At 36.7% G+C, this 21389-nt stretch overlaps 1 protein-coding gene across 1 annotated transcript; it reads right to left on the bottom strand.

Annotated features, from left to right (window-relative positions):
• On the bottom strand, nucleotides 1-17800 carry LOC126808602 (zinc finger protein 85). The gene is made up of 5 exons (XM_050533428.2): nucleotides 17691-17800; nucleotides 4225-4458; nucleotides 2358-2861; nucleotides 933-1573; nucleotides 1-167 (listed from the first exon to the last, which is right to left on the bottom strand). Exons 2-4 carry the CDS (start codon nucleotides 4454-4456, stop codon nucleotides 945-947), a joined length of 1365 nt encoding a protein of 454 aa, XP_050389385.1. The 5' UTR covers nucleotides 4457-4458; nucleotides 17691-17800; the 3' UTR covers nucleotides 1-167; nucleotides 933-944.
• Nucleotides 17801-21389: the final 3589 nt, after the last annotated feature.

The raw sequence follows: 21389 nt of genomic DNA, 5'->3' as shown, positions 1-21389 counted from the left end.
TTCTATAGGTGTCCTTGAGTACCTGGATGTATCCATGACAACCAGGTGTAAGATATGTGACTAGGTAAGAAAAGGTATAAGAACATAATGCTGCTGGCAAAGCTTCTGCTTATAATTCTCTCAATTTTGTTTAATAAAACCACAGGTTGAAAAGCACATCCTGTCACCTGAAACATATAAATAAAATGGGGTTTAACGTCCTACTGTTCTGCTCCGACTAGGCTAATGATGACGGGCATACGCCATGCAGTGTGCTATAAAGGAAATTTTGCCCAGAGAGCAGCGCTACAGTCTACTCTTATATTGAATTCCAACTGCCAAGGGATCTTTTACGTGCACGCCAATGTGTACATAAGACCTCAGTTTTTGTCCCATCCGAACGACTAGACAACTTTCCTTATGAGGCCCTCCGGCCTGCACCACTTACAAGGGGAAACCATGTCAGAAAATCCTGACGATGTTTCTCAGACAATGCACGAATCGAACACCCGACATCCTGGCTAGTGAGCCAGCGCCCTTACCCACTTAGCCACCGTGGCTTCCCACTGTAACAGATAAAGATTCATAAATTGAATAATTTGTTCTGAGCTCGTTTGTATATACACATATTATAAATGATTTGGGCTGCACCACTACGACAGAGCATTAACAATTCCTAGGGTAAACCATTTTCACAGAGCATTATAAATGGCTGGGACTGCACCACTTTGACAGAGCATTATAAATGGCTGGGGCTGCACCACTTTTACAGAACATTATAAATGGCTGGGACTGCACCACTTTGATAGAACATTATAAATGGCCTGGGCTTCACCACTATGGCAGAACATTATAAATGGCCTGGGGCTGCACCACTATGGCAGAACATTATAAATGGCCTGGGCTTCACCACTATGGCAGAACATTATAAATGCATACACAATTACACTCACCTTAATGTGTTATCAAGCAACATACTCATCCCTAAAGGAATGATAGTTTGGGATAGTGTGGGGATACTTGACGTGCCAAACAGTATGAAACATGAACTCAATACGGTCCTGACAGTGCTTGGAACACGATGGACAGCGAAACGGATTCTCTTCGTACGGAGAGTGTAGACTCTTGTGCAGATTGAACATCGTGTAATCGTAGAAAAAAATATTACAGTGTTGACACTGATGGATACCGCTATCCGCAGACGGCGAGACCGAGGTAGTGGTGACATCCCGCTTTCCTTCGCATTCTGAATCATCTCCAGGAGTTTTTGGTGATCTTCCAGCAGTTGTTTGATATGGCACGTGTCTCTCCTCTTCTGATTCCGTCACACTTGGTGTTTTCGCCATGCTAAGATCCATCACCGTGTCTGGTAATGTATCTTCTGGGGATTTGTGGGGCTCCTGGCAGTAAGAGGCTGGGATGTATTCCCGTCTGTGTGGTGCTGGTAGTCCGATTCCTGCAGTCTGATTGGTTGAACTTTCAGGCGGGGAATAACTTGGACGCCTCATCATGAGGGCATCTTGACTATAGCCAGCTTTACTGACACCATAAGCACCTGATGACATTAGAATAGGAGCTGAGTGAATCATGCGTCCTGAAAACAAACCATAAATAAATATTTTAAAGATACATTATGGGGGAATAGATAAAGAGCTGGCAGTTCTCATTATAACAGTTAAAAACTAGATAATATAAAGGAGATATGCTGAAAATGTCAGTCAAATTGCTCCACTCTGAACCGAATTACAAGTGATTGAAATTTAGGCCTAGACTCGATCATCATTACTAAAGTCGGTACGATAAAAAACAGTCTTGGTTATCCATTTTTGGATTTAATCATGAATGAGCGCTGAGCAGCAGAACGGATTCAAATCCAATGAAAATCTGACACATAAGATGCCATCGAGAGTTGATTAAGGTCTTTTCATGTTAATAAATGTCTAATTAATAGTTTAGATAACATTTCAGGCCTAAAGAAATACCTGCAATAGGCAGATTTAGCTCTTGCATAATGTATGTTTAAGTCATATACTAAAAATAAAAGAGTTTGTGTATTTTGAGTGATCTAATACATGCTATGTGGTTGAATGGTAAACATGTGCACGTGGCATCATAAGGTCTGTCATTGAGTCAAGTGGGGTGGTTTCCATTCTCCGCTTGTACGTGACCAGGAATAGGTTCGCCTGTTCAACCACGTGGGTTTTCTTCGAGTACTCCAGATTCCGCCCACTGGTAAAGACCCCTACGCCCAAGCGAATTATTGAAATAAAATTGAGCCATATGCTCTCTCTCTCTCTCTCCCTCCCTCCCTCTCCCACCCCCACCCCGCAGTCGTGGAATTAAGCAGTAAATTTAGTTATTTTTGAATTTCTGCTTACCTTGAGTGTAGTTTGAAGAGTGAGGACTCTGTAGACTTTCTGATGAGGTAGATAAACATCGTTTTTCATGGTGGCGCTCGCCACGGTCGATAATAGGTGTCGACGGAGGAGTCACCTGTTCCAGTTTGATGGGACTGTCGGCCTTATGGAGAGGATTATTCGAGGTAGTAAGTAGGCTGTGTTCTTTTGTGATGGGTAATGGCACCCCCCGTTGTGGGGGCTCGTGGGGAGAATGATGATGAAGAATATGCCCCTGCGTAGAGGCGACGGTCTGCTGCTGTTGCATTCTCATACTCTCGTATGTAAGAGCTTGTTGTAGCATGGCCCTCTGTTGCATTGCAAAAGCTTGATAGGTGGCAAGATTGACTTGGCTCGTGGTATTTCGTCCCTGAGTTTTATACCCGCATAATTTTCCTCGCATGTGTACGTTACGCTCATGGCGTCGGAGATCATTCGATTGAGTAAAACATCGATGACAAATCTTACATTTGTAGGGTCTTTCCCCTGAAAAACAAAAAAATAGAAATTGGAACCCGAAACATTCCTCCATGAGAAATGAAATGAAATGAAATGAAATGGGGTTTAACGTCCTACTGTTCTGCTCCTAACCTGGGCTAATGAAGACGGGCATACGCCATACAGTGTGCTATGAGGGAAATTTTGCCCGGGCAGCGGCACTATCGCCTACTCTTATATCGAATTCCAACTGCCAAGGGATCTTTTACGTGCATTCCAATGTTTACACGGGACCTCGGTTTTTCGTCTCATCCGAATGACTAGACAGCTGTCCTTGTCAGGCCCTCCGTCCTGCATCACTGACAAGGGGAAACCACGCCGGAAAATTTGGATGAACTTTCTCGGCCAATGCAGGGATCGAACACCTTCCTCCATGAGGCTGACCTTAAAAATATCTTTGTTTCGCCTAACGCGACTGACTAACTAAAACCACCCCCGACTTAAATTATTTTATTGCACTTTTCCGCGATCTTTTTATTTTATTTTGTGTGTCAACCTGAAATATATCACGAGAGTTATTTCCCTTTACTATGGCTATGGTTTGATTCATTATTGAAACTGGTTAATCAAGACGAAAGCATCATAGGTGTCGCTTCTCAACAAAATGGTTGCAGACGAAAGCACGTCCATTCCCACGAAATGATTCTGCCTCTATTTTTCTCGAAGGCACAACCCACACGATCGTTATAAAACGTGTTGAGGGAGTTTCAAACGTCAGTTTGTTGCAATTCGTGTGCGAGTCGTGCATCACGAAAAATCCCGATGTCATTGATTTGTTTGCCAATAAAAGAAGACGCATGTTTGCACCCGGAAAATTATCAAGCTGTCAATTTAGCTCTTAAAAAAAAAAATCTGAAAAAAAAACCGACCTACCGACCCTTCTCCTCGATTGTGGGTCGGGTTTGGTGAAACAAAGATATTTTTAAGGTCAGCCTGACCTTTGTTAATTATTCATAAATTTCATACAAAATTTCATACTTATAGCTGCCATGAAATATTTTCATTCAAGCAAGAATCACTCCTGTTAAGTTGAAAGTCAGAATAATCACCAAGGCTTGAATATTGTGATTTTACAGTGTGTATGAGGGAAATTTTGCCCAGGCAGCGGCACTATGGCCTACTCTTATATCCAATTCCAACTGCAAATGGATCTTTTAAATGCATGCCAATGTATACATGGGACCGTGGTTTTTCATTCCATCCGAACAACTAGACAGCTGTCCTTGTCAGGCCTTCCATCCTGCATCACTGACAAGGGTGAATCTCCGCCGGAAAATCTGGATGAACTTTCTCGGCCAATGCAAGGATAGGAATTCCCATTGTATTAATATGTAAATTAAAAAAAGCTTACCTGTATGAACACGTTCATGAACTTTTAGATTTGAGGACCAGAGAAAAGATTTGCCACATGTTGTACAGACATAAGGGCGATCAGCCCGGTGAAGTTGCTCATGCTTCCTTAATGTTGCAACTTCTCTAAAACAGCGTTGACAAACTTCACAACGATGTGGGCGTGGTCCAGTAGCTGGCGGTAGTTTTATTGGTGTGAATCCATTACTCTCGGGCTGTACAGTTTCTTCCATAGCTGGAAAATAGAAATAAATAAATGAGTCAACAATTACATTTATAAATAAACTATAACAGATACTGAGAAGAGAGAGAGAGAGAGAGAGAGAGAGTGAGAGAGAGAGAGGGTTTAACATCCAATATTGAGATTAATAAACTACTTTCAGTTTTTGTTTATTTTTAAACTGCATACATTATGATAATTTTAATGCCACCATATTCACCAAATATTAAACAAGACTAAAGCATAAATACAATTTGGCTCTCCTTCATTCAAGAAAATGCAGAATTACTCTTGCAATATAATTTTTTCTCATTTTTGAAATTGGCAGGAGCTTTTTAAACATGCATTATGCAAGAGCTAAATCTGCCTATTGCAGGTCTTTCTTTAGGCCTGAAATGTTTTCTAAAGTATTAATTAGACATTAATTAAATGATCCAGGCATTAATCAACTCTCGATGGCATCAGATTTCTCCGATATTAAATAGATTAGAATGGTTCAGCAATACTTTGATTTAATCAAATATGGAGGACCGAGAGTTAGCTTCGATCAACCAGTACGGTGGTTGAAATTATTGCACACGTCTGTCAAACCTTCAAAGGCTAATATCTTCGCTTGCAATAGAGTAATTTGAATGAAATTTTCAAATTATTCATTTTACATCATCTACTTTCGAACTATTATAGCAAGAATGGCTAGTTCTTTATCTAAATCTTACATAATGTATCTTTAATGGCTCTTGCACAATTTTATAAATGTGAAGGACTGGTTAGATCTGATTATACTGAACTTTGTATTTTAAATGACATGTTCTTTTTGAAAATAAAACTATCATACATGTACTTCAAAACAATTAAAAAAAAAATCATATGGTTCACTGAAATAAAATGGTTATCATTTACAATTTATTTTTTTTTTTTTTTTTTTTTTTACATTGCCTTGCTCTTGGAAACCATTTCTTTAATTTCCCATTAGAATTTCTTCTTTTATTTCTTTAAGTCTACTGACTCATCAGATAAATACACTAACATTATAATTACATACAAACAATATATACATGGCAAGTAAATACCAACAGACAAAGGTATGGGGGTGGGGTGTAGATAGATTGTGTTAATTTGCTAGCCTGAATAGGATACAAAAATGTAAACATAACGGAAAGAATCAGTAAATATTATAAACTTCATAAAATCTTTCCGAACTTCTAAACTGACTTTAAAATGGGGAAAATAAGCTAGATGATTACCATAGTAATGACCATCATGTAACAGTCTTAAACACCATTAAAGGGACTATATAAGCGCCAAAATATAGAGGAATGGCATATTTATACCTTGTATCAAAATATCAGCCCAAAATATTGAGTCGTTTGGACATGAACGTCAAAACTGCTTATCCGGACACGTAACCCTTTCAAGATTTCGGTTCAATTTTTTTGTTGGGTGACCTGATAATCGATTCCCGTTCTTTTAGAGTTCAATACCATGAACAACCCATGTGATATATTTGAACGAAAGGTAAATTTCACCTACACATTATTTTTATAAAATAAAAGTCTAGTTTTACCCAGACACCGCATAATACAGCTTGGGACACCGGTCTTCATCTGGAAATGGAGACCGGTGTCCCAAGCTTTTTAAACACCATCAGGATCAAATAACACACTATTTATAGATAACAATTGAATTACTAAGGTTTATTTCAGTTTCAACAAATGCATTTGTGTTATATGCTTGATACTGACTTGTGAAATGTTGTTGAAACGTCGCCGTGATATAAACCTTAGTAAATTGGTTAGTGCTAAATGATAAGGCCAGCTCAATTTTTCGTCATAGGTCATGAGATGTAAACAGGGCTAGCGCTAATCCCAACAATAACCATGGACCTAGCCCCAATGCTTACCCTAACCCTAACCTACAATCTCCACAACAATCCTGTGCCTTCACCTTATTTACATCTCAACAACCTTGGTTAAAATTGAGCTGGCCTTAACAAATAGATCTAGCGACTAGATTCTAGCCTTAGTAATTGTTATCTATAAATAGTGTGTTATTTGATTATGTTCCAATTACTAAATGCCATTCAAAGAATACACCATCAGACTAGAGTCAGTGATATGATCGTCTATAAGGAAATCATAAAAATAATAAGTTGAAATGGTGATCATAGGTTTTTTTTTTTTTAGATTTCTGTGATCTAGTTTTTTAAATCATGAATCAGACTCAAGTCAGTGATATGATCCCCTATAAGGAAATCATCAAAATAATAGATGAAATGGTAATTATTTTTTTATTTTTAGATTTGCTTGATCTAGTTTTTTAAATCATGAATCGCAAGGCTGTCGGGACTAGAGTTAGTGATATGATCCCCTAAAAAAAAAGAGAGAGAGAGAGAGAGTGAGAGAGAGACGGGTTTAATGTCCACTCGACACAAACTAGGTCATTTCGGGACTAACATATGGTTCAATTTTATTTCAATAATTAGCTTGTGCGCAGAGGTCTTTAGCAGTGGGAGGAAGCCGGAGGACCCAGAGAAAACCTACGAGGTAGAACAGACGACCCTACTCCTTGTCACGTAAAACCGGGGATTCTAAACCATCCAACCCCACTTTGCCTATAAGGAAATCCTAAAAATAATAGAAAAACCTCACAAATTTTAAATTATGTTCTCATTTGCTGCTATTATTATTAAACATACATTATGTAAGAGCTAAATCTGTCTATTGCAGGTCTTTCTTTAGGCCTGAAATGTTATCTAAATTATTAATTAGACATTAATTAACTCATCCAGACCATAATCAACTCACGATGCCATCTATAGCCTGCGATATTTAGCGGATTGGAATACATTTTTTGAAAAATAATTAAACGTAAAAATGGATAGTCAAGACTTTGTTTTTTATTGTACCGACTTTAGTATTAATGATCAAGGCAGCCTAAAATTCAAATGCTAATATCTCGGTTTGGGGTAGAGCAATTTGATTGAAATTTTCAGCATATTCTATTTACATTATCGTTTTTCAACTATCATAACGAGAACTGCCAACTCTTGATCTAAATTTTAAACGTTAGTAATTTTGGCTGTTCTCCGTGGTTAGCAGTAACTTTCTGTCAATAAACAATTTTAGTCCTGTTTATAGTATATAGACTAGAATATGAGCAGAAGGACAAAAATAACATCACGGATTGTTTATTGACAGAAAGTTATGACTACTTGCGGAGAACGGCAGAAATTACTAATGTTGAAATTTACCTGTTGCCGGTAATTCGGGTTCGTGTTATACTTATGGAAAGGATATGTTGACATTATTTAAATAAAAATTTTAAGCTTTTCCGGTGACCTTTAACCTCCATTTCATTTCATTTCCAAACAATGTGCTTAAAAATTAATGCCACTAGCTTGCATTAAAAATCTTTACAAAATCTTGTTTATAAATAGTAACACATCTTTAATGAAGAAATTTACAAAAGAAAACAGTAAACTCAGACCTGATGTCTTGATGCTAGTTCCGGCCATAATGAATAGTTTGGAGTCAGAAGTGTCCATTACAAAATGTCATCCAATAGACTGTTTTTTCTAAGGCGTCTGGTTTGACGTGACATACACAGAACGACTAAACAAAGTCTGTTACAAGACCGACCAAATATGGTACTTATATTCAGACATCAATCACGGCAGACGGTCATTAAATGGTAGCCATATTGATAATGTGGGTATGTCATTGTTTAACAAAAAGACTAACCTTAAACAACCTCATTTCATAAAATATTTGCTTAATAGTCACATAAAAATAAAACTATACATAAAGTTTTTAATAATGGTTTATTAAAACCATTTGCTGTGAGAGAAAGCCAGCCATTTTGAAATTTCAAATGTTTATCTGAATTAGCCAAAAAACTCATTTCGTAGTTAAATTAGTTATTGGTTTTAATAATAAGGTCCTAAAAGGACCAAAACAAATAAAAGCAACACTTGTTTTAACGATTTGTAAAGTTTCAAATGTGTTATTAAGTGCCATATTAAAATACCTGTTTTGTTAATAAACAGTCATTGCGGTATTGAGAGTTTTAATATACAATTAACAGGTTGTGATGAGGGAGCTAATAGATTAGATAAAAGCAAACAATAACAATCTAGTTATGTTTTATAGCTATCCGACATTCCTCATGACATATGTCGCAAATCTATTTTTTTCAATATGTGCTTCGGTGATCAACAACAAGGGTAATAATTATAGATGTTAAAACTAGTAATGTTTGATGGGTATGGGACATTTGTCATATCATGTGCTGCCAATCTATTATTTGTTTTAATATGTGCTTCGGTGGCCTCTTGAAGTGTAACATGTGTGCGATTTATCTGTGTGCGGTTTAGATCAAAGATTTCATCAACTATGGTATTAGATATAAGCCTAGACATTATATTTTATAGCCATCACACCTTTGAAATATATCTTTTGTCTTAATTGCTTTAATTCAATGCATGGCCTTGTCTGAAATCAAATGAGAGAGAGAGAGAAATGGGGTTTAATGTCCACTCGACACAAACTAGGTCATTTCGAGACTAACATATGGTTTAATTTTATTTCAATAATTCACTTGTGCATATTGGTCTTTAGCAGTGGGAGGTAATCAACAAAGACCAACACATGTTTTATGCTTACAGATAATTGATATGGTGATTCCTTATCTGTTAACACACACTGCTTGAAGGCTGGATTATCCAATGTTAATTCAACGCAAAATGTTTGACGGGACCGCTGATTCATGTCGTAATTCAGAATATTCAGAATCCTGACTACTCAAAACTTTTTAGGTTGAAGAAATAAGGAAATAAATCAGAACATGAAACTGATGATGGATTTGACAGGAATACTGTTGAGTGGCTGTTAAACTCTCAGGTTTGTGTCGAGTGGACAGAATCCCCCCCCCTCTCTCTCTCTCTCTAATAGTATGTGCGTATGTGATGGAGGACTGTACACCAGAAAGTGTGTATACTGGGATGGATCTCCGTTTTTCATCCTATCCGAGCGACTAGACAAGAGGACCGTACACGAGAAGATGTATATACATGGAGGAATGAGACTGTTTTTAATCCTACTAAATCCAAGCAGGGAGATTATCTGGAGTTGTTATTTTGATTTTTTTTTTTTATTACATACATTTATATTAGTGCAATCTAATTTATATTTTGGTTTGTTTCTTGATAATTTCGATGGCCTCAACTACATGAAGATCAGACCAGTTGTAGAGATAGGTCATGTCAGAGGTCATACGAGCAGCTTTTGACCCTATGACGCCAGACATTTGATTAACCAATCAGAATTGATGTTACTAGTGGATTACCCACAGTTCCGTGCAAAACACGTCTAAAGCTTGCCTTAACAGGCCGTTTCACTGGCTAATCCCTCACACCATTCAGAACACGACAATGATAACAACTCTTCCAGATCCTACTGTAGTAAAGATCGACAAGTAAATCAAAATTTTGAACTATAAAAAAAGAAACCAAACAGGATCTGTGTTTTAATCAGATTGTATGGAGAGGGACCCAAATTTGTCATGGGCACAAGGGGCCCATATTTCGATGGCCTTAAACATTTCACTTGATCCTAGTGTAGTAAAGACAAGTAAAATGAAATTTTGAACTATAAAAACGGTGGCTAAGTGGGTAAGGCGCTGGCTCGCTAGCTTGGAGGTCGGGTGTTTATCCCTGCATAGGCCGAGAAAGTTCATCCAGATTTTCCGGCGTGGTTCTCCCTTGTCAGTGATGCAGGACGGAGGGGCTGACAAAGACAGTTGTCTAGTCGTTCGGATGGGACGAAAAAACAGAGGTCCTGTGTACACATTAGCGTGCACGTAAAAGATCCCTTGACAGTTGGAATTCGATATAAGAGTAGGCCGTAGTGCCGCTGTCCGGGCAAAATTTCCCTCATAGCACACTGTATGGCGTATGCCCGTCTTCATTAGCCCAGTTTGGAGCAAAAGAGTTGGGACGTTAAACCCCATTTCATTTCATTTCACTTATAAAAACAAAAAGAAATAGGATCTGTGTTTTAATCCGATTGGTATTAGTGTGGATTATTAAGCCATGAGAAATCGGATATTTTCTGTAAAATGTAAATCATGCAGTGTTACTTTAAGCACTATAAGTCAGTTATGACAGTTGCCAATCAAACATCAATTATAGATGTAAACCATTGCGATATAATCCAATAACTCCTGGTAAATTTACATACATGTATAACCCACGCCTTATAATACACGATTTCCATGACATACAGATTATGGATTTACCAAGGAATTAGCCAACTTACATAACTGACATATTGAATTAATGCATTATGATATTGAGGTTTACATCCCACCTGTTTTTGCACCGACTGGCTTAATACCTAGGGCACACAAGCGCATTTTTTCACCCGATCGCATCACAATTCCAGAGTTCTCACTATAATAGTTAAAACAAAGATAATGTAAAGGGAATATGCTGAAATTTTCTGTCAAATTGCTTCACTCTGAGCCGAGAAATCCTCATTTTAAAGGGACAATAACACTCTTGCTGGCTTAAAAGCTCCAGAAAATAAATAATATCTCTATCTAAGTACTAGATGTTTAAGCGTCCTACCTGTTGTGCAAAATATCCATTACATCCTATTTTACTTGTCCAGAGGGTTCGAAAATATTTTTAAATCGAAGTTTCATTTGAAAAGGTTTACTTTAGACGTTTCAAACCATTATGTTGAATTTTTCAAAATTTTTAAATAAGGTGTGTTAAGATGAAATTTGTATCATCAATTAATTGGAATATTGTACAATAGTACAATTTGTTGACCAGAATAAAGATTGGGACATATTATTCAGTTACAACAAGAGTGGTATTGAGACTTTAAGAACACTGTAGACTCAATTGTCAATGTTACCATTGCTAAAATAATAAACAAAGTCTTGATTATCCATTTTTAAGGTTAATCATCAACTGCAGGTCTAATTCAAATACAATAAAAATCGGACCCATCAGACGCCATCGAGAGTTGATTATGGTCTTGTCATGTTCAGGCCTGTAACTTAGGGGTGGGGGGTGCAGGGAGCCCCCCTGCAAAAAGTTTTGCCCCCCCCCACCCCCAGGTGAAAAAATTGTCGACCATAAAAACAATAGATATACATTGTCCATCAATTTTACAGAACACTTCCCGCCCCCCTCATTGCTTTGAGTTAGTTTAAGTTACGGCCCTGGTCATGTTAATAATAATCATGTTTATAATATTTAAGGCCTAAAGATAGACCTGCAATTGCCAGATTTAGCTCATGTATAATGTATGTTTAATGTAAAGCATGTGCTTACTGACACTGGTATATTCATATAATATCATAGTGTTTGTAGAAATAACCTGGAACACTGTGTATTATAAAGCATGGGTTATTCTATATTCTCTGTGATATATTGAAATATACACAAGTCTTCAAACACTTTTAAATCACAGGGACATATAGATGTATAGTGGATTATAAAGCATGGGTTATATGTATATTCACTGCAATTTACTGAAATATACACCAGTAAATAAACACTCTGGTTATAAATTGTAAATCACAACTATGTGCAATTTATTGCAGAGAGGGAGAGAGAGGGAGAGAGAGAGAGATAAAATGGGGTTTAAGTTCACTGACACTAACATACATGTATGGTTCAATTTTATTTCAATAATTCGTTTATGGTAGGGTTCTTTGAGCAGTAGGAGGAAAACCCACGAGGTTGGACAGGCGACCCTACTCCTTGTCAGTACAACCGTAATCATTGTAAATCACACAAGTGTTTTGTATATTGTAAAGTATAGGTTATTGGTATATTGAAATAAACACTTGTTCAACACTTCTAATCTATTTAAATCACAGCTATATATGCGTTATTTGCATATTCACTGACAGTGATTGAAATATACACTGTTGATCAATTTAAAGGAGCTAAATCGCTAATATTTAGGACCCAGAAATTGACACAAATGGGTGGCAACGCATATAATAATGTAATATGAATGCATACACGTATAAACTGATTTACATTCAATCCTTTCTGTTTTTACTGTAATTTCTAATCAAGTATGTTTGGCGAAATACACCAGAAACCTCAATCGAATGACAGTCTCTAGCGTCTGGTTATTGCAGTCTACACCGACAGTATTTATTGTGCATGCTCTCCAGATAAGAATATGACGTCACCGTTTGACATGACGTGTGGAATATGTCTAGCCTCATTCTTCGAGTCCCTTGTGACAACTGGGGCTGAAGCGCATTATGGTACACCGATTCGTGTACCAAATGTAAAATGTTTATTTTGTCTTAAATATTAGATATAAGAACCCCATCTTTTCCCGGTAAGATCACAACATCAATGTTGATTTAAATTGACAAATAATTTGTGTTTTCAATATGTTCACCATAAATCACAGTGGAACTCGACCTTAAAGGAGCTAAATCGCTAACATTTCGGACCTAGAAATTCACAAAAGTGGGTCGCAACGCATATAATACTGTAATATGAATGTATATAAACTGATTTACATTTAATGGTTTCCGTTTTTACTCCAATTTCAAATCAGTTATGTTCGGCGAAATAAGTCAGCAATCTCAATCGAGTGCAAATTTCTAGAGTCTAGTTATTCAAGTCTACATAACTCCATTTGATTTGGTGCAATGTGTCTAGCCTCGTCCCTCGAGTCTCTCAATACAACTGGGGCTGAAGCGCATTATGGTACACGATTCGTGTACCAATGTTAAAAAAATTATTTTATCTTAAATATCGGATATCAGAAGCTCATCTTTTCCCGTTAAGTTTACATCATCAATGTTGATTTAAATTGACCAATAATTTGTGTTTTCGATGTCGAAGATTTTGGAGGATTTTGAGTTACGGACTTAGGTCCTTTAAATAAAGATATATATGTCCCACACATTAATCACAGTAATATATTATACTTATATACATATCTATCCATTGTAGTTTATTGTGTATTTTACAGCATGGGTAATGTGTATATTCACTGTATATATATATATATATATATCCATCCACTGTGGTTTATATGTATATTCACTGTGGTTTATATGTATATCCATTGTGGTTTATTGTGTATTTTACAGCATGGGTAAGGTGTATATTCACTGTATATATATATATATCCATCCACTGTGGGTTATATGTATATTCACTGTGGGTTATATGTATATCCACTGGGGGTTATATGTATATTCAAGGTGTAGATGGCAGAATACACTGTAAATCATAACTTTTGTGTATTGTAAATCATATTTATTACATGTAGATCATCATAACCAGCTTTAATATCATCTAGCTGTAGAACATTAAAAGATACAATGTCCGGGCGAATTGACCCCTTTTGACAGGCCAAATTGCCTTTCGTCCGGACATAATTGTCCGACCGTGTTTTTGTAAAACATTAAACCAAAAGTATTAATTTCAATTCGCAAATTCGCGAATTCGAGTCCATCGCTAATTATTATTAGACTTGAAAATCCAGGCCCAAAAATATCAATGACCCAAGTCATAGTGAAAATGTTCCTATTTATATCTCGGCCGCGTGCAGATAAAATAATCAATAATTTTTATTAATAAATGTATGTATAATAAAATATATATAAACATAGTAAATTTTTGGTGTAATATACTTTATAAAGTATTTGTCAGGCTGAAAATCTGAAATGTCCGGCCGAAACCTTAGCAGTTATTTCAAGGCTTGACCTTACAATTTGTAATTTATATTAGCCTCATAACACTGAGAGAATACTCTTTGAAAGTTTAACAAAATAAATAAGTAGCTGTTTTTCCATAAGTATGTGTTAGTGTTTATACCTATAGAATGTACTATGTCAAGCACAAAATAAATAAGTAGCTGTTTTTCCGTAAGTATGTGTTATTTATAAACCTATAATGGTAAATCTCTTTGATCTTTGGGATATATTCTATGCCCGAAATAACTTGCGGTCTGAAAGTCGGCGGCGACTTGGAATATATAATGGTGAATTTGGGGTTATTCTTCTGAAAGTTTTCTTTAAACCTGTAAAAGGTTATTCTTCCGGGGTAGGTTTTTATTTTCCATAAGAAAACTTGATATAAGGTTTTTCTTACTGGAATTCTGGGATATTCTCATTTTACATACATGTAAACATAGATCGTTTATAAGCAAGATAAATTACTCGACTTCGGTTATGCTGGGGAAGAAAGACTTCAGAAAAAAAAACTCTCAAAAGAAAGACCTTGCCCTAGGTTTCACTTTTTCTCTCAACTCTGGTTATTTTTCTCGGTCTTTCTTTCTCCAGCATAACCTCAGTCTCGTGCTATATCCTACACAGAATGTATATACTATGTACTAATTCTTGTGGCCGTGTACTTTATCCTACACAGAATGTACTATGTACTATGTCAAGCACAAAATAAAAACAACCCAAACCAATGTATAGTCCCAAGGGCATAAATAATAACAGACTAAGAACATATAAATAACATGTATGTACAAGGTGGTAGACATACTCTTGATGAAGATATGAACTATGAAGATGTGTTGTTTTTTTTAAAGTAGCTTTGATTCAATCAGAATAATTTGTAGTCATTAATCTAATAATCAGCCTATAATTCTATTAAACATACACATTCCTTTAGAGAGAGAGAGAGAGAGAGAGAGAGAGAGAGAGAGATGGGGTTTAACGTCCACTCAACACAACTAGATCATTTTGGGACTCACACATGGTTCAATCTTATTTCAATAATTCGCTTGCACGTAGGTGTCTTAGCAGTGAGAGGAAACCGAAGAAAATCCATGAGGGTGGACAGCTGACCCTACTCCTTGACCCTACTCCTTGTCACGTACAACAAGGGAATCGAAACCACGCCAGTTAACTCAATGACAGACCTTATGATACAACAGGCATGTGCTAACCATTCGGTCATCCCCCTGTCCAACCTCGTGGGTTTTCTCCGGGTCCTCCGGTTTCCTCCCACTGCTAAAGACCCCTACGCGCAAGCGAATTATTGAAATAAAATTAAACCATATGTTAGTCCCGAAATGACCTAGTTTGTGTTGGGTGGACGTTAAACCCCATTTCTCTCTCTCTCGGTCATCCCCCCCCCCCCACATTCCTTTAGAGAAATTCAAAGTTTAAATGCAGGGTTATTAATAAAGAAAGACAGTTTGAATCTGGATACTTTTAACCTAAACTTAGTCTTATTAACTTTAAAATGTATGTTCATTAAAGATACATTATGTAAGATTTAGATAAAGAGCTAGCCATTCTTGCTTTAATAGTTCGAAAATAGATAATGTAAAATGAATAATTTGAAAATTCCATTCAAATTACTCTATTGCGAGCGAAGATATTAGTCTTTGAAGGTTTGACAAGACAGGTGCTATAATTTCAATCACCGCACTGGTTGCTCGAAGCTAAGTCTCGCTCCTCCATTTTTAGCTTAAATCAAAATATGGCTGAACTGTTCTAATCTATTTAATATCGGAGAAATCTGATGCCATCAAGAGTTGATTATGGCCTGGATAAGTTAATTAATGTCTAATTAATAATTTAGATAACATTTTAGACATAAAGAAAGGCCTGCAATAGGCATATTTAGCTCTTTCAAAATGTATGTTCATTAATGTTTATAAAAAGTTCAAATTTAAAAAATATGAATTTGTATAAAAAAGGTTATTAGCAGTTAAATCTTATATTATTACATAGGCCTACTCAGAATTATGTCAAATTTATAATCATTTATATTTTTTTTTAAAAATTTGAACTAAAAAATATGGCTTTATAATTGAAGAATATTAGTTAATATTTCACTCTGTAATATTTCTTTATACAAAAAAAATATACGGTCGGCCTAATATCAAATGGTTTTATGTTAACAATTCTAAAAGAATTAAAATGAAAAAATATGGTTTTAAAATTATAAAAATGCTATGATTAGTAAGTAATATTTCTTTACACAAAGAAAATATACCGTAGGCCTAATAGAATTGAATTTAAAAAATATGGCTTTATAATATAAAAATGTTATTAGTTAACATCTCAGTAATATTTCTAAATACAAAGAAAATATATGGTAAGCCAATCATTATAAATTGGTGGTCTAATAAAATGGTTTATAAAAACATTTCTAAAAAAAATTGTGAATTAAAAAATATGGAAGAATGTTTATTAATTGAATCTTATATTTCAGTCAGAAAGAAAATATACGGTAGGGCTATTATTAAAAGCTGGTCTAATAAAACGACTTATAATATTATATCAAATTACGACTCACAGTCGATCCAATAAAGAATGTGAATTCGAACATGTCATTCATTGTAAGGCTGACCTATTTTATAGGGACGACTAGCTGGCCACAAATAACATACATGTAAGTAAATTGTAATACTGAGCTGTCCTCAATTTCTTATTGCAATGGCGTAAAGTCGGTCAAATATACGCATCCGCGGCTTTCATGTCAGTAGAAATATCGATTCATCTTAGCATGCGCGATCATAATGGCCTATAGGCTTGATGTTGGCAGAGAAAACACTACGCATATTATTAATATATCCGTACAAAATATAAGTCAATGTGCGAAGCAATAATGTCGGTCCAGGTTAGAACATCCCAAAATATCGATTTCTCCGTTTGTAAATATGGCGAATGAGCTTGATCATTGACCATGTCATCAGAAAATGTCACTTAGTTTTTCGGGGGAAGAATGGTGGCGAGAGGGTCACTGTGTTCGAGGTCGAAAAAACCTTAGTATGAAAGTTGGGCAAGCAGGGCGAGCTATATCCTGCCATGTTACCGAGCACTGCGGCTTAATAAACCTTCGCGCAGGTCGTATGACCTCATATATGATTTGCACAAGAGAAAAAAAAATGTCAGCTCGCTTCGATGTTAAGTCATTGCCTTTACAACCTTAAACGACCCCGAACATGTCATTAGATTAGCCCATTGACACATTCATCATGCCCCCGACCAACAGACAAATGTTGCGAACAGTTATATAAGCTGTGAGAGGCGATTAAGATCCGATTATACTTGGCCCGAGATGACCTGCCTTCACATGTAACCTTACCTGCTTAGCACATCGTCGTACATATGTAACCATTCGCCCTTTGAGTTGGGCTCCCGATAGCTTCGACAGAAATAAAGATTGTGACCACATTACGATTTCCCCCTCGAATAAAAAATGAATGAAAAAGTCTCCAAAGACTTACCTTAGAGCGTAGACATTCATAAGAACCTTACAGGCATTAACGAAAGTTCCTGAAAACGAATTGTGTCCATGCCGCTACGTTACCAATCACACCTTCGCTTACAACATAGCTACTAGTCCCAGTGACCTAAATATGAGCGCGCGCTGCTGACCCACTTCTTCTGCGCTGACCAACCAATCCGTGGCCAGTTCGAGGTCGTCTGCAAAAAATAAAGCCAAAGACCGATCATGTTTTTTTCTTTAGTTTTGAAAAAAACAACTTCGTCCAACCGCCTGAGCGCGTTTTTGTATTACTAGAATTACCCATGATAGTACCAGGCGTGGTGATATTGAATTTCACGAAGGAAAATGGACAGGAAAGTAGTATCATTTGATATAAGATGATTCTTTCAACGAAAGACAATTACTGTATTATGGTACTATACTGTCTAGAGTGCTGGCAGGCCAGAGGTTATTATTGTTGGGTTTGGGCAGCATATTAACAAAGCCGGTGAAGCATAATAAAACTACACTGTCCACAATAAAATTAATCCGTTGCTAAGAATCTTAGAATAGTCTTCCATAAAAAGATAATTTGATAGCTCGCTTTTATCTCTTTTAATAATACGACGGAATAAAATCTGGAATTGAGATTTTGTGGGAATTTGTGTTTTGTTTTCGAGAGACGATTTAATTGAATTTAAAGTAGATGTAAATGAGTTTTAAATTGTTTTGGGGTTATTTTTGTTTTTGACAAGGGAATTCAAGAAAAGCAGAAAATGAACTTAGGCGGAGGGTTCTTTCAGTCCTAGCTTATACTTATTGTTTTTCGATGAACATAAAAAGGCATGGTATTAAAATGTTCTGTCAGTTTTGCAATAAGAGAGAGAGAGAGAAGGGAGATGGGTTTACCCCCCACCCCACTCGATACAAACTAAGCCATTTCCGGGCTAACATATATGGTTTAATTTAAATTCGCTTGCGCCTAGGGGTCTTTAGCAGTGGGAGCCCCCCCCCCCCCCCCTAGTTTTGCAATTAACAAAAGTTTAAATTTTGAATATATTATTTTCTTTTTTAAACAGCACTAATTCGAGACGGAAATGAACGGAATTCAAGATACACACATATTACTGAGGGTGGTTTGGCTTGGATGGCCGAATGGTTAGCGCGTGTGCGTTGTATCATAAGGTCTGTCATTGAGTCAACAGGCGTGGTTTCGATTACGGAGCCGGGTCGCTTGTTCAAACTCTGGGTTTTCATCGGGTCCTCCGGATTTCTCCCACTGCTAAAGACCCCAACGCGCATGCGAATCATTGAAATCAAATTAAACCATATGTTAGTCCCAAAATGACCTATAGTTTGTGTTTAGTGGACGATAATCTCTCTCTCTCGCTCTCTCTCCCCCCCTCTCTCTCTCTTTCCTGGGCGGGGGAGGGTGTTATTTGGTCCTATATGCCTACGTTGTTTTGATGAATAAAAATAACAATTAAAAGTACTAATGGGTATTATTTTGGCAATAAAAATATCAAATAAGATATATTTTCATTATATTATTTATTTTCACCAATTCCTGATACAAATGTACGGAATAGCCAACATAATACAAAATAATAAAATGTATAATTTAAAAAAACATCCAATATTAAAATATTCATTAACATTTTTATATAGATATTAAAAGAACTATATCGATATTGATATATGCATTATCATTTTAATTAAACAGAAATATGTCCTGTATTGATATGTGCGTTTGACATTTTTATAATTGGAATCATGCGTAAACTACGAAATTATTGGACCAACAGTTCCACGGTTATATGAAGGGGTGGGTTGGATGGCAGAATGGTTAGCGCGTGCCCGTTAAATTATAAGGTCTCTCATTGAGTCAACTGTCGTAGTTTCGATTCCCTAGTTTTACGTGACAAGGAGAAGGTCGTCTGTCCAGTTTCGTGGGATTTCCTCGCGTCCTCCTTTTTTCTCCCAATTATTGAAATAAAATTGAACCATATGTTAGTCCCGAAATGAACTAGTTGTGTCGAGTGGACATTACCCCCCCCCTCTCTCTCGCTCTCTCTCTATCTCTCTTATATGAAGGAATGAAATGGGGTTTAATATCCAACTGCACTGAAGGAATGAAATGGGGTTTAATATCCAACTGCACTGACTGGGCTAAGGAAGACTGGCATACACCATACAGTATGCTATGGGGGAAATATTTTTCTGACCACGGTCTACTCATATTTCGAATTCCAAATGTCAAGCGGGTTCTATATTGCACGCAAATTATGGACAGTTCCATGTATCAGGGGCAGATCCAGGAGTTTTTGCAGGAGGGGATTTACAAGGATCCTTTTTATGGAAATTGGACAGTTGGCAATGCATGATGCCATTATGGAATCTAAACTGAGCTTTTTAAAGAGGGAAATCCAACAACCCGTTTGATGTCAATTTGTATTATGAAACAATATGATCACATTATGATTCAATTTTATTGATGCAAGGCATTAATTGTGATATCACACATGTCTATAGCATTATCTCGCGCTTTATCTGATGATAAAGGATAAAGCTTACGACCGTGACACTTTTCTCATAAAATGAGCAGTAGAAGACGACCACAACTCTCGTAAAGTAGGTCTAAAATAGCTGGAGACTACTAGCAGGAGGACATCTAAACTGGGATCTCAGCGATACTGAAGAAGGACAATCCAGTCCGTAACGTCTACCAATAAATTTGTTTAACACTATACCTAGGAGTTCGGCTATCTTCTCTGGTTATAGGGGTTGCTTCTCTACTTATTTTCTCCTAAGTGTTGTTTTACCATTTTTTTTATATATGAGAGAGAGAGAGAGAGAGAGAGAGAGAGAGAGAAATGGGGTTTTACGTCCACTCGACACAAACTAGGTCATTTCGGAACATGGTTCAATTTTATTTCCATAATTCGCTTGGGCGTAGGTTTCTTTAGCAGTGGGAGGAAACCGGTGGATCCGGAGAAAACCCACGAGGTTGGACAGGCGACCCTACCCCTTGTCACGTACAACCGGGGAATCGAAACCACGCCAGTTGACTCAATGACAGACTTTATAATATAGCGCGCACGTGCTAACCATTAAGCCATCCAACCCCCCCTTTCTCATAAAAGGGATTGTTTTACCATTTTTTTTATATATGTAGCTAAGCCCTGTGTATATATAAGCTCGGAATCAAACACCATTATTAACTGTATTAAATGGCTATTATGGTTTATTAAATACATTTACACGTTATAATGATTTTAATGACCAAGCCATTTCAACCACTATCTGGTTATTATAGTTAATATGGAGGAAACAATACAACTATATTATATTATTAAAAGCGATTTGGTGCTAATAAATAAGGTGATTAAATACATGGAATATATTACCGGTTTCTCTAGATGACTACATTTCATAATATCTATCCACAGCGGAGCACTTTAGACAATACGGTGTCGATCTTCCCTGCCATAATACATGGAATATATTACCGGTTTCTGTAGATGACTAGGCATACTACATTTCATAATATCTATCCACAGCGGAGCACTTTAGACAATACGGCGTCGATCGTCCCTGCCCTAATACATGGAATATATTACCGGTTTCTGTAGATGACTAGGCCTACTACATTTCATAATATCTATCCACAGCGGAGCACTTTAGACAATACGGCGTCGATCGTCCCTGCCCTAATACA

Source organism: Patella vulgata, chromosome 1 (genome assembly GCF_932274485.2).
Source record: "Patella vulgata chromosome 1, xgPatVulg1.2, whole genome shotgun sequence".
Taxonomy (NCBI): Eukaryota; Metazoa; Mollusca; class Gastropoda; family Patellidae; genus Patella; species Patella vulgata.
The sequence above is the reverse complement of the archived record's forward strand: the minus strand, read 5'-3'. Positions and strand labels throughout refer to the sequence as shown.

Excerpts from the sequence above, each read along its gene's own strand:
- LOC126808602 (XM_050533428.2), bottom strand. The coding sequence starts at position 4,456 with ATGGAAGAAACTGTACAGCCCGAGAGTAATGGATTCACACCAATAAAA. Across the intron at positions 2,862-4,224 it reads TCATGAACGTGTTCATACAG|GGGAAAGACCCTACAAATGT; the intron begins GTAAGCTTTTTT and ends TTTGTTTTTCAG. Across the intron at positions 1,574-2,357 it reads CTCTTCAAACTACACTCAAG|GACGCATGATTCACTCAGCT; the intron begins GTAAGCAGAAAT and ends GTTTGTTTTCAG.